The following is a 13,764-nucleotide window of genomic DNA, read 5'->3' as shown; positions in this document are numbered from 1 at the left end:
AATTTTTAAAATAATCACTTCTTAGAGATTTTCCTTATAGTGCAGTGGTTATGAATCGGGCTGCGAATCTCAAGGTCAGCAGTTCGAAACTACCAGCTGTTCCATGGGAGAAAGATGAGGCCTTCTGCTCCCATAAAGATTTACAGCCTCAGAAACCCTGTGCAAGCTTGCTATGAGTCAGAACCCACTCCATGGCATATAACTACCACCACCACCATCTCTGTTTGCATGTAGCGTAGTTAGGGGTAATAACAATCTGCCAGTGCTGAGACAAGAGCCAAAGTAGAATAAATTCTCTGGCATAACTGCCAAAATACTGATACAAGTGAAGAATGAGAGATTCTTTTTCTGGGGCATGGTCATCGACTCCAGAAAGAGCCTATAATAACGTAGACCATTTCACATTTCATTCCCATAGCACTTGAACTAGTTGATCACGTTTATTACTACCTAGCTAGGAACTGAATCATTTTAAGTCATGAAGGTTTTTCAAAATCAAGTTTGTCTCATGCTTTTTGTTTATACTATGCCTTTAGATGATAAACTTTTGGTCAGGGCATTTTTTGTTTTGTTTTAAATCTCAAGAGAAATATACTCTAGTATTTCATATCCTTTGCAACCAAAACCAAACCTACTGCCCCAAGTGTAGTCTTTATGGAAGCAGACTGCCACATGGTTCTCCCACAGAGCAACTGGGTTGGGTTCAAACAGCTGACCTTTTGGTTAGCAGATGAGCTCTTAACCACTACACCAACAAGCCCCCTTTCCTCCTGACTAGATTCTGAAAATGACCAATTTCAGTGACCACATCCAAATATTTCTTATTAAGTCAGTCTTGGGGTTGAGGGTGGGGAGGTGTACCAGGAGGAAGGATTTTAGGAAAACTAGAATTCCTTTATAAATCATAACCTCTTTTTTCCTCTCTCTCAGAACTAAACAAGATATTGCAGCTCAAATAATACAGTATGCCTGGTTTTCTTATATCGATAAGACAATATTTAAGCTCCTAAAACACACAGTTTGTGCAGCAGTATGTATTCAACATGTTTTCAATGATAAATCTAATTATCAAGTTAAATGATCTGTTAATAAAAATAAAATATATCACCTTCTTTATCTCTTCTATTTAGATTTAATAATATAGCATGGGGTTCTGGGATTGTTTCTTTTGTTAGCCATAAATGAATATTTCTGGATTCATTTTTAATGTGTTTTGTTAGCCATAAATGAATATTTCTGGATTCATTTTTAATGTGATTTATCTATTTTTTTATTTTATTTTATTTATTTATTTATTTTTTTTGGTGTGCTGTCAATTCCGTTTCAACTCATAACAAACCCTTGTAGGGTTTCCGAGGCTGGAAATCTTTACAGGAGCAGAAAGCCTCCTCTTTCTCCTGTGGAGTGGCTAGCTGCCCAACATGTAAGCCACTACGTTACCAGGGCTCCTTTTTAGTTTTAATGTGGATGACCAGTAGGCTACTGGTTAAGTAGATGTTGGTGCTTTCATAGTATTAAACATTACAGCCATTATCATGTTTCAATACAGAGCTATCCAAGCTATCTCATTACTGAAAAAGTCAAGTATAGAACTGTATGAATAATATGATCCTATTTGAGTAAAAAAAAAAAAATGTCATAGTGACCCCCTACACCCCCGCTCCACCCGGCTCTCCAGAGAAACAATTTGGCATCCCCAGCAGAACATTAAGCCTTCCTTGATATAGCACCAAATATACTCCTAATAAAAAACCTCATTATTCTAGTAGTCTATTATTAGTGACAGTCACATTAAGGGAATCCTAGCAACTCTGAAAAATGATGAAGTCTGAATAATGTGTATCCTTGTTCACCTTCTGAGCCACAGACCTATTTCTGATGTTAGTAAATTTAGAATGCCTCAGAGAACACCCACCCATGTAAACTATTGACATTTCAAGTTCAATGTCCATTATCCTCCCATCGAAGACTTACACTACTTGTTTAATTGTAAATTTTAGACTCTTTTAGAAACAAATTAATTCTTTTTTCTTTATCTGTTATCTTAATGCTTCATGTTACTATCTTACATTAATTATGCTTTCGCATTTTAAAAGCCTTTTAGTGTATATTTTATGTGATTATCACAAGCATAATGGTTACATAGGGTCATATGGGGAAAGGAGTATAGGATTTAGAGTCAAACAGATCTAGGTTTAAATGTTCACTCCCCAGTTTACTCCCTATATGCCTTTTGGATAAGTTACTAAAATTCCATCAGCCTCAGCATTCTTTTTGTAAAATGCAAATGAATGATAGATGTTTTAATAATATTGCTGTTGTAAGATTAAATGAAGGAGCTCTGGTAGTGTAGTGGTTACGAATTGGGCTCACCTCAGGGTCAGCAGTTCAAAACTATGAGCAGTTCCATGGGAAAAAGATGAGGCTTTCTGCTCCCATAAAGATTTACAGCCTCGGAAACCCTGTACAGGGTCGCTATGAGTCAGAACCGACTCCACGGCTCATAACAACAACAACAACAAGATTAAATGAAGTTATGTTAGCAGGGACCTGGCATAGATTCTAGCATATAAAAGGTACTTTAAAACTATTAACTTTTTACTTTATCATCCTCATTTTACAGTGATTCATTCAGTGTCAAACGTTTGTTATGCACCTTCTGTGTCCCAGGCACTGTACTAGATTCTGGGAATACATGGTAAACAAGAAAGCCCTACATTCATGAAAGTTATAGTCTAGTAGGAGATACAGACAAGTTTACAGGTTCTAGCACATTGTGAAGAGTGTTGTCATAGGGACGTAGCAGTGCCTGGGATCTCAAGAAGGGACACATTCCCCAACTTAGGGAGCCAAAATGATCAAGCAAATGACTCAGGTCTACATGAATAACACAAAGAGGCTTCCAAAAGTTAGTGGAAAATGGAATAGAAAGAGAGTGGAAGTTTTCCATGAATTTTTTGAAGCACTCTCTAAAGTCAAGACTAGAATCCAGGTCTTCAGAACTCCAGATCCAGTGTACTATTCTCTTTACTATGCTACTTCTGTTACTGTCAGTAAATTGTGTCTGGACAGGGTACTGCTTTCTGTTAACTGCACTATCATCTATTTCAGGAACATTTTGTAACATATGAAATACTAAAAAAAGTTAGCCCGCTAGAGGCTAAGCTGATTAAAGATCCAGCCATGAAGTGTAGAGTTAGATTCAGGTATGTTGATTTACTTTTTAAAATACTTAAGTTAATATGATGAAATTATATAAATTTACTCAAATCCTCATCATTTCTCAGAGTATAATTACATAGTAAATGTGTTGTTCTTATTTACATTTCTTATGTGAATAAATTGAGGCATGACTTGCCCCAGACTTTGCCTGGAGGGTAGCTCTCAGTGCTCATTGGGTCCAGTCTGACGTGTGTATGGACATAATTGTGAGCACACAAAAGTGTGGGGTTTTCATCTTGGATAATCCACTTCACTCAGTTCCTTATATGCTTTGGTAGAGCTCTAAAAATATAAATGGTCTTGCTTTTTTACCCTGCATTCCAGAAACTATATACATTCTTACATACAATGAAGAAAAGTAACTGAACCTAAATTCTGAAGCCAAATGACTAACTTTTGCTCTTTATTTCAGATTTAGTGGTGAGAAGTTTCCACCTTTCATCGTGTTTAAAATTTTTCTTCATACTGAAGGTCATGGTTACAAGTATATTAGCGGCAAAAACATAATGAAGGCATCACATGAGGTGATGTCTCATGATTTATATTATCTTTTTAAGATCTGTAGCATCTGAATTCCATGTAAAATATACAGACTAACTTATTTCACCATTAAATAACCTACCAGGCAGGTAGTATATTTAACAAACACTGTGTTTTCACATGTCTCTATTTATTAGTTTTAAAATATTTTAAATGAACGACTTATATAAAGTCCTACAAAATATCCATTAGTTTCCATTGAATTCAGATTTTTGTTTGTTAATAATAGACTCAAGTTGCCTATTGGCTAGGTTGGAGTGTTTTGTTTTTTTTACCCTTTAGGGTTTTTAAATTAGGCAGAACATTTGATGCTATTCTATTTGTTTTAATGGAATGTTGTCATTATTTATTTGATTCTGGCAGCGTATTTAGAAACAATGTGCTGGACTATGCTACTAGAAATGAACATTTTAAATATTCTAAATTTTAAAAAAGATATATACATATTTATATATGTTGTTGTTAATGACCATCGAGTTGGTCCTGACTCATTGTGACCCTGTCTTGTTGTTGTTGTTGTTAAGTGCTGTGTAGTCTATTCCGACCCATAGTGACCCTGTATAGGGTTTCCAAGGAGCAGCTGGTGAGCTTGAACAACCAACCTTGCAGTTGAAACGACTTTGCCTTCAGACGCATTAGCCCACAGCACCACACATTGTCTGGTCCTGCACCATCCTCACCATCATTGCTATACTAGAGCGGATTGTTGCAGCCTCTGTGTCAGTCCGTTTTATTGATTGTCTTCCTCTTTTTCACTGACCCTCTACTTTTCCAGTCTTGACGTCTTATTCCAGGACTGGTTCCTGCCATATAACATATCCAAAGTAAATGAGATAAAGGCTTGCCATCTTTACTTCTAAGGAGCATTCTAACTGTACTTCCTCCAACACAAATTTGTTCATTCTCCTGGCATTTTATGGTGTGTTTAATATTCTTCACCAAAATCCATAAATTGGACTTCATTGAAATTAAGAACTTTTGCTTTTCAAATGACTGTTATAAAAATGAAAACGCAATCCACAAAATGGGAGAAAATCTTTGCAAAACATGTATCTAGAATACATAAGGAATTCTTACAACTCATTAATAAGAAACAACTCAGATTTCAAAAGTGGGTGTAAGACTTGAAAAGATTAAAGAAGATAAATGGATGCAAAAAAGCACAAGACATTCAGGAAATGCAAATTTAATCTAAAATGTGATAACCACCACACACTCATTAGTGGTAGTGGTGTGCCCTCAAGTTGGTTCCACCTCATAGCAACCCTGTGTAGGGTTTCTCCCGCAAAGTGGCTGATGGATTCAAACTGCTGACGTTGTGGTTAGTAGCACAACACTATGCCACCAGGTCTCCTTACACACGCACTGTAGTGGCAAAAATTAAAGACTCATTAAGTGAGGTATTGACATACCCAGACAACGCCAGTGGAGATGTAAAACTGCATAACCACTTTGGAAAACAATTTGGTACTTTCTTAAAAAGTTAAACATGCGATTTCCATTAATGATATCATTTGATAATTTCCATACCTCTCTGAAATGGGCACAAATATGGATCTCTTCAAAATCAGTTGGCCAGGCCGTATCTTCCACATTTCTTGGCATAGATGAGTGAGTGCTTCCAGTGCTGCATTAATTTGTTGAAAGATTTCAATTTGTATTCCATCAATTCCTGGAGCCTTGTTTTCACCAATACCCTGAATGCTTCTTGGACTTGTTCCTTTACTACCATAAGTTCTTGATCATGTACTACTTCTTGAAATAGTTGACCACTGAATGTTTTCTTTGGTATAGTGACTCTGTATTCCTTCCATCTTCTTTTGATATTTCCTGCATCATTCAAATATTTTGACCATTGTCGTTGTTGTGTGCTATAGAGTCAGTTCCAATTCATAACGACCCTATATAGGGTTTCCAAGGAGTGGCTTGATGAGTTTGAACCTTTGAGCTTTTGGTTAGCAAGTCCAGTGCTTATCCTACAGTACCACACCAGAACTTTGACCATAAAAATCCTTCAATATTATATGTCAAGACTTAAAGTTTTTCTTCAGTTCTTTCAGCTTGAGAAATGCTGAGTGTGTTCTTTCCTTTTGATTTTCTAACTCCAGGTCTTTGCACATTTCATTACAACACTTGACTTTGTCTTCTCAAGCTGTCCTTAGAAATTTTCCGGTCAGCTCTTTTACTTCCTCATTTCTGCCATTTGCTTTAGCTTCTCTATGCTCAAGATCAAGTTTCGAGGTCTCTTCTGACATCCATTTTGCTCTTTTCTTTCTTACCTGTCTTTTTAATGACCTTATGTTTCTTTTTGTATGATGTTCTTGATGTCATCCCAGAAACTGAATCCAGATTCAGAAGAGGACCTGGAACTAGGGATATCATTGCTGACATCAGATGGATTTTGGATGAAAGCAGAGACTCAGAAAGATGGTTATTTATACTTTTTCGATTATGCAAAGGCTTTTGGCTATGTGAACCATGACAAACTTTGTATCCATTGCGTAGAATAGGTATTCCAGAACACTTAATTGTGCTCATGAGGAACCTGTACATAGACCAAGAGGCAGTGTTCAACAGAACAAAGGGATGCTGAATGGTTTTAAATTAGGAACGGTATGTGCCAGGGTTATATACTTCACCATAGTTATTCAGTCTGTATGCTGCGTATAATAATACAAAAAACTGGGTTATATGAAGAAGGTGGCATCAGGATTGGAGGAAGAGTCATTAATGGCCTGTGATAAGCAGATGACATAACCTTGCTTGCTGGAAGTGAACTTAAAATATTTACTGATGAATATCAAAGACTACAGTCTTCAGTATGGATTGCATCTCAATGTAAAGAAAACGAAGATCCTCACAACTGGACCAATAAATAACATCATGATAAAATTAATATACCTTTACATCAAAATATAAAGAAGACTATCTGAAAGTTTGCATTTTCTTGTTAAAAGAAACATTCTATGATGGTTACCAGAGGTGGGAATGAAGGGAAAATTATTCAGTGGGTAGAGGGTAGACACATGTTAACTTGGGTGATGGGGAAGGCAATATACATGAGGGAGGTTGGCACAGGAAAGATGAAAGTAGTGAAAGAAATGGAGGAGTGCAAGAGTTAAAAGTGAATAGAGGTAAATACTATTAACTGATGGTACACTGAAGGAATTACAACCATTGTAATGCTATGATTCATGTGATTTGTTAAATGTGGGATTGATGATCTGTTCTGTAAACCTTCAATTCACAATAAAAAATTTTAATTAAAAAAGAGCAAATATTATCAGTTTGATACATTTTATAGGCATTTTTCTGAATTCCTTCTCAGGCATTTTCCAAAGCCTGCCCTCCTTCCAGTATGGAGTGTAGGTCTACTTCCAACTCATTTGCCTCAGTCATTTTATCTCGTTTCTGGACATGTGCTGATATGGTCATCTACTTCTGTTTGGGGGCATATTAAGGAGTTTTCTGTGGCCTTAATACTTAGATGGGTGTGTATTTTGGTATATTATGCTTTCTGATTGCCTCCAGGTAGATGTGATCAGGAGACGGGCTTCCCTTTTCACTCTTCTTCCTGAGAAATTTCAAGATGCCACTGTTGGTCGTTATGTTGTAACTCAGGATTTAATATTCAGCCTATTTCCTTTTTAGTCTGCCTGTCCTGCTCCACAATCCCCATTGAGGCCTTTTTCCTAGTGATAAACAGTTCAGGGCCGACTGTGGTAGTTTTGCACTGCGGTTTGGGTTTAAGTGGAAACTGCTGCCCCTTTAAATTTTGAGGAGATCTGTGCGCATGCGTAGTAGAACCCTCCGAGGATGGGGGTGGAGTGTCCACTCGCTCAGGCACCCCCACTAGTCACCAGAATGGAGGTGCGCAGCCAGCAAGAGTCCCAGGAACAGATACAAAAAAAGAGAATGTCCATACCTTTATCTCCGTGGTTCTGTCAGGCATCCGTCCGTGGCTGTTCTGATCCTTCCCCCGTTCGGTCTTGCCCAAGATGGCGGCTCTAAGAGCAGCTAAGTGTCTTGTATTAGAAAGCACAGGATTTCTTGCTTCTGCTACAAATTCCCCTAGCTTTAAGCCTTCCAACCTTCTAAATATTCCTTTATATGTGGTTCAGAGTTCTGGAACCATTCCCTGAGACTGCTTGGTCTGGTATTCTGTGTTGTTGCTGACAGAACTCCTTACTGCACTTCCACCCGATCTGCCATCTTATTTGTTCTAAATGTTATCAATTTGAGAAAGTGTGCCTGGCTCAAGCCATGGTGTTTTCAATAGTCTCATATTCCTGTAAAAGTTGAACAATGAATAAGGAAGACTGTAGAAGACTCACTGAATTTGAATTATAGTGTTGGAGAAGAATATTAAAAGTACCATGGACTGCCCGAAGAATAAATAAATATCTGTTGGAAGAAGTACAGTCAGAATGTTCCATAGAAGCCAGGAATAGTGAGACATTGTCTCTCATACTTGGACACGTTATCAGAAGGAACCAATCCTTGGAGAAGGACATCATGCTTGGTAAAGTGGAGGGTCAGTGAAAAAGAGGAAGACTCCCAAGAAGATGGAGTGATAAAGTGGCAGCAGCAGCAATGGGCTCCAACAACAGTTGTGAGGATGACGCAGGACCAAGCAGTGCTTTGTTCTGTTGTACATAGTTCACTATGAGTGGGAACCAACTCAACGGCACCTAACAACAACAACATTATTGTTGTTGACAAGTGCCATCCGGTCTTTTTATTGGGTTAAGTCCTTATATAGGGTTTCTGAGGCTGTAAATCTTTTGCGGGAGCAGAAACCTTATCTTTCTCCTGTGGAGTGGCTGGTTGTGATTCTAAGTTTCAGTGCTTACTCTACAGAGCCATAGATATTTATCCAGGAGATATGATATGAAGCCCCTGTATATGAATGTTCATTGCAACTTTATAATATCTCAAACCTGGAAATGATCCAAATGTCCATCAATAGATGAAACATACTCTGCAATAAAAAGGAACAGATTATTGCTACACACCCCATGGGTGAATCTTAAAATAATTATGCTGATTGAGAAAAGCCAGACCCAAAAAAGAAATACTGTATGACTATATAAAATTCTAGAAAACACAAACTAATCTAGTGATATAAGACAGATGGTGGTTGTGTGGGGCTGAGGAAGGTAAGTCCTACAAAGGGGCCTGAGGAAATATTGGGCATGATTCGTTATCTTGATTGTGGTGATTGTTTGCTGAGTGTATATTTGTCAGACCCAGTAAATTGTGTACTTTCAATACTTGTATGAACAATTTCTGGTATGTCAATTATACCTCAATAAAGACTTTTTGGAAATCTGAAAGGTAACGATGTCAGAAGCAGTTTTTTTTAGGCTCCTTGTAAATGAGTTCAAGGATCCCTGGTGGTGCTGTAGGATAAGTGCTGGACTGCTACCTCAGGGTCGGCAGTTCAAACCCAGTAGCCACTCTATGGGTAAAAAGATGAGGCTTTCTGTTCCTGTATAGATTTACAGCCTCAGAACCCCTATACAGGGTAGCTATGAGTCAGTAGTAGTGGGTTAGGTTTGGTTAGCTCTATCTGGAAAATGGGAGCACTTCGTGAAATTTCAGTGGTTACTGTGGTTCTAAAGTTAAGAATTAATTCTGGTGGAGCCCACCCAAACCTAACTAGAAATGGACCAAACACAAATAATGAAAGTGCTTCTAACAATAATAAGCATGAGAAGATGCTCAAATCCTCTTTGGCAGGCTTTAAATTGCCATGTAAGTACTGAACTGCTAACCTTAAGGTCAGCAGTTCAAACCCACCAGCTGCTCTTAGAAACCCTATACAGGTTTGCCATGAGTTGGAACCAACTCAATGGCATACAACGACAACATCTTTCCTTGATTCTAAAATTTATTTCTCCACATTTTTGTAAACAGCTTTATTAAGATGTAATTCATATACCATATACCCTTTTAAAGTATGAGATTCAATATTTTCTGTGGTATATTTACTAAGTTTATAGATAATGCACCACTATCTAATTCCACATTTTCATCACCCCAAAAGAAACTCCAAACCCCTTAGTGGTAACTCCCCATTTCATCTCACGACGCTCAGTCCTTGACAAGCACTAACCTACTTTCTGTCTGTGGATTTGCCTGCTCTTGACTTTTCATATAAATGGAATCATATGTGAGGACTTTTGTGTCTGACTACTTTCACTTAGCAAAATGTTTTCAAAGATTATCTGTGTTGTGGCATATATCAGTACTTCATTTTTTTTTATTGCTGAATAATATTCCTTGTCTGTATCATGACATTTTATTTGTCCATTTATCAGTTGTTCTACTTAGGGCTACTATGAATAATACTGCTATGAACATTTGTATGTATTTGTATGACTACATGTTTTCAGTTCTCTTGGGTATATCTCTAGTAGTAGAATTGCTGGATATCTTATGATTCTCTAGAGAAACAGAACCAGTGAGATAGCTCTCTCTATATATAGCCACATATGTATGTATGTACATTTGTATGCATGTATGTTGTTAAGTGCCGTCAAGTCTGTTCCGACTCATAGTGACCCTGTATAAGGTTCCAAAGCTTTAACTCTTTGCAGAAGCAGAAAGCCTCGTCTTTCTGCTAAGGAGCAGTTGGTGGGCTCAAACAGCTGACCTTATGGTTTGCAGTTCAGTGCTTATTGTATGAAGCTACCGCACTCCATAAGTATGGATATATGTACACGCATACATGTATACACACACATCCCCATTTTGCCTGTCCTGTGAGGAAACTAGAACTTGGAGAGGCTTGTCAGGGTATAACAGCCTGGGACACTCATCTGTGTTTCCACTATACTGAGCACATTTAGAGGGTGAAACAATAATAATAGTTAGGGTCGTTTTATTTATTCTAAATCTCTCTATAATGGAATTGTTCCAAGCCAACAAATAGTTGCACTGCAGGAATACCAGTTATTACTACCTTCATTGTTGTTGTTGTTGTTAAGTGCCATCGAGTTGATTCCGACCCATAGTGACCCTGTTTAGGGTTTCCGAGGAGCAGCTTGTGAGCTTGAACCGTTGACCTTGCAGTTCAAATGGCTTTACAGTCTGGCACATTAACCCTCAGCACTGGTTACGAATCAGGCTGTGAACCACGTCATTGTTTCTGCCTCCATCTGGCATCACTGCTTCCCTGGGTACGGTCCCGCTCTCCGCTCTTCTCCCTTGATGGTCCCAGGGACCTCCGCTCCTAGACTGCAAAGTTAATCACTCCCATCCTTGCTACAAAACATCTACCTTTACATTCATTTCCAACCCTCACAAGAAGTCCTGATAACAATTATTCACTATTGTATCACAAGAGACCTATCCACATCTCCTTTCATTAGCCCGCCTAGACAGATTGGATACTACTCAGTGGAGATTCTACCTTCCTTCACACTCTCTGGATCTAGGTTCCCTCTTGAAAGCTTGTAAGCCAGTCACTTCTTGCCTTTGTAGTCCCTCCATTTTGGGTAGCCAATGTCCAAGTTGCCCATCCCTATCTACTCTGTGTATGGAGGGGGTGGGAATAATCCTCACTATAAAGATCTCTTCCCTCTTTTGAGCTACTGCATCCATAGGTATAGGTCAAGTTCATCAAATTGTATCAGATTACTCTTTTTTTCCTCTTCTTTCTTCTTCTAGTTGAGCTCTTATCTCCCAGTCATTGAAGCCAGGTCAAGTGGTATTATCTGCAAGTGTGGGTATTCTTGTGCATATGCCCTCCCTTCTTATCAGCTGGACGCTTCACTCTCCACTCTAGTCCTCTGTGGCTATGTCATGGACTCTGGACCCACGAGTTCCCAGGTCTTGCCACACTGCTGCCAGGTCTCTACCCGAATTCACAGGAGTCTATTGAGCGTTTTAGGGCTTAGCTCACAGCTTCATTGCTGTTTTTCCCTCACTTCCCCTTATCGGTGACGAATGTGGTCACCAATCAGAGCATGTATTCCCATTGAGTCTTAGTCTTAGAAGGGGGTTTGCCCTGAGGGTATTCAACCACTTGCCTTGATGTCTCCTGGGTGAACAACTTGCTTGTTCTTATAGTAATCAGTCGGTCTGCCTATATTGTTTTATATTTTTCATGTCGGTCTTTTCTGTCAAGAAATATCTTCTGTGTCAGAGAGACCTGCTCGTTCACCCACTTGCATGTGCCCTCCAACACTGCATTCCCATCATTACTCAAGACAGATGGCTCCTACCATGTCCTACCCGCCCCCCCACAGCCATATGCTGGATCCCAGCCCAACCCAGTTATCAGGGACCTCCCTTTACCAGTTCTCACTGGATTATCATCAGTTATTTTACCTCTCCTAAAAACAAAACAAAGCAACTATCTGGTCCCCAAATGTGTTTTCAACAACCTTTCCACTTCTCTCCTCCTAAAAATTGACTTCACCCAATTTCTCTCCTGTTCATTCTTAAACCCACTTCAGTCAGGCAGGCGCTCCCCACCCATCAGCATGGGTCTTATCATTTCACCAGTAGCCTCCATAGTGCTCTACCCAGTGGCCAGCTCTCAGGACTCCTCCAAGGAAACCTTCCCGCAGCATTTGACGTAGTTGAGTGCCCACTTCCCTGTTGCTCCTCTGGACACCTATGCTCCCGGCTCTCCTGGGATTCCTAGCATCAGAGAGCACCCAGTTTGGGGGCCTCTTTTCTTTTCCATCGACCTTCACTTCCTGGATGGTCTCATTTTTTTTTTCCAAGTTTTTATTGTGAACTGAGTGATAGTATACGTGGCAGAACATCATCTCTACATTCATCCTATCATATTTCATTTCATTCAAGGGTGAACAATTGACTATAAGTTCAGTTTGAACCTCAAGGTCGGCAATTCAAACTCACCAGTAGCTCCTCAGAAACCCTAGGTCATTCTTAAGTGCCACTGAGTCAGTTCTGATCCATAGCAACCCTGTACAGGGTTTCCGAGGAGCGGCTGGTGTCCTTGAATCACTGAACTTGCGGTTCAAATGGGCTTTGCAGTGCAATAAGTGCCACACCAGGACTCCCAGAAACCCTATACAAGGTCACTTCACAACAGAACCTGTGACCCAGTGAGTACCATTTCCTCCTGAGGAAAGATCAGAAGATACAGTGGCAAGGTACCCAGGTCACCGGAGACAAAAGAATGTTGACACATTGTGAAATCTCCAATGTAATTTATCATCATGTGTAAAATTGGTCAAATGAGAAACATCCTTGCTGAGTAAACTTTTAACAAAAATACGTTATAATCTTAAAATAAAAAAAAAAAAAAAGAAGTATCTTCTGTTCTTCTAGCAGCTCCAGGCTGGTCTGCTTGTCCTTTCAAGTGGAAATTTTTCACCTCAAGATTCTGGATGCTGTTCAGGATTCCACCAATGGTCCTACGTAATGCAGAGGCTCCACAGGAAGCGTCCTTCACTGGGCGCGTTGTAGCCCCATTTTAGGTATTCCATTTTAGGCAGAAGACGGACTTAACAAGCTTTCTATGGTGATATTTCTGGCTATTCCTTTGTCTCCCCATCAAGTGTCAATTTTATATTGGTATGCCAGGGAAACCAAGCTTCAAAAGAGAGCCAAGCATCTTAACATTATTTCCCCCCTTTTCCCCATTCCAACCATGTCTCAATCCCTGTATCCCAGAGCCATGTTATTCCAAGGTTGTGCATACTTCATTACTTACCTCTGTCCCACTTAGCCCATTCAAACCTGCCTAATTGTTCTCGCATTTGTTCTTCCCTTCCCCTCTCCCTTCTTGTGTATTGCCCTCCTCCCTAGCACCCAAACTATCCTGTGTCTATTCCCTGCCCTATGCTCCACCGTCCCCTCCGTACCCTTACCCCACCCTGGTAACCAGCAAAGAATCCTCCCCCCCCTTTAGTATGGGTTCTTTTTCCTAGTCTTTTACAGTAGTGGTCCTATGTATTTCTCCTTTTATGACTGACTAATTTCACTCAACATAATGTCCTCAAGGTTCATCCATGTTAT

The 13,764-nt window shown here is 39.4% G+C and overlaps 1 protein-coding gene across 1 annotated transcript in view; it reads left to right on the top strand.

Annotated features, from left to right (window-relative positions):
• Positions 1-13,764, top strand: part of LOC102842298 (chromosome unknown open reading frame, human CXorf58) — a 40,930-nt gene that overhangs the window by 6,475 nt on the left and 20,691 nt on the right. The window contains exons 3-5 of the mRNA XM_006835672.1: positions 931-1,030; positions 3,112-3,206; positions 3,635-3,746. Of these exons, the coding sequence (XP_006835735.1) occupies positions 931-1,030; positions 3,112-3,206; positions 3,635-3,746 (307 nt within the window). The remainder of the gene's footprint in view (positions 1-930; positions 1,031-3,111; positions 3,207-3,634; positions 3,747-13,764) is intronic.

The sequence above is a fragment of the Chrysochloris asiatica genome, unplaced genomic scaffold, assembly GCF_000296735.1.
Source record: "Chrysochloris asiatica unplaced genomic scaffold, ChrAsi1.0 scaffold00018, whole genome shotgun sequence".
Taxonomy (NCBI): Eukaryota; Metazoa; Chordata; class Mammalia; order Afrosoricida; family Chrysochloridae; genus Chrysochloris; species Chrysochloris asiatica.
The sequence above is the reverse complement of the archived record's forward strand: the minus strand, read 5'-3'. Positions and strand labels throughout refer to the sequence as shown.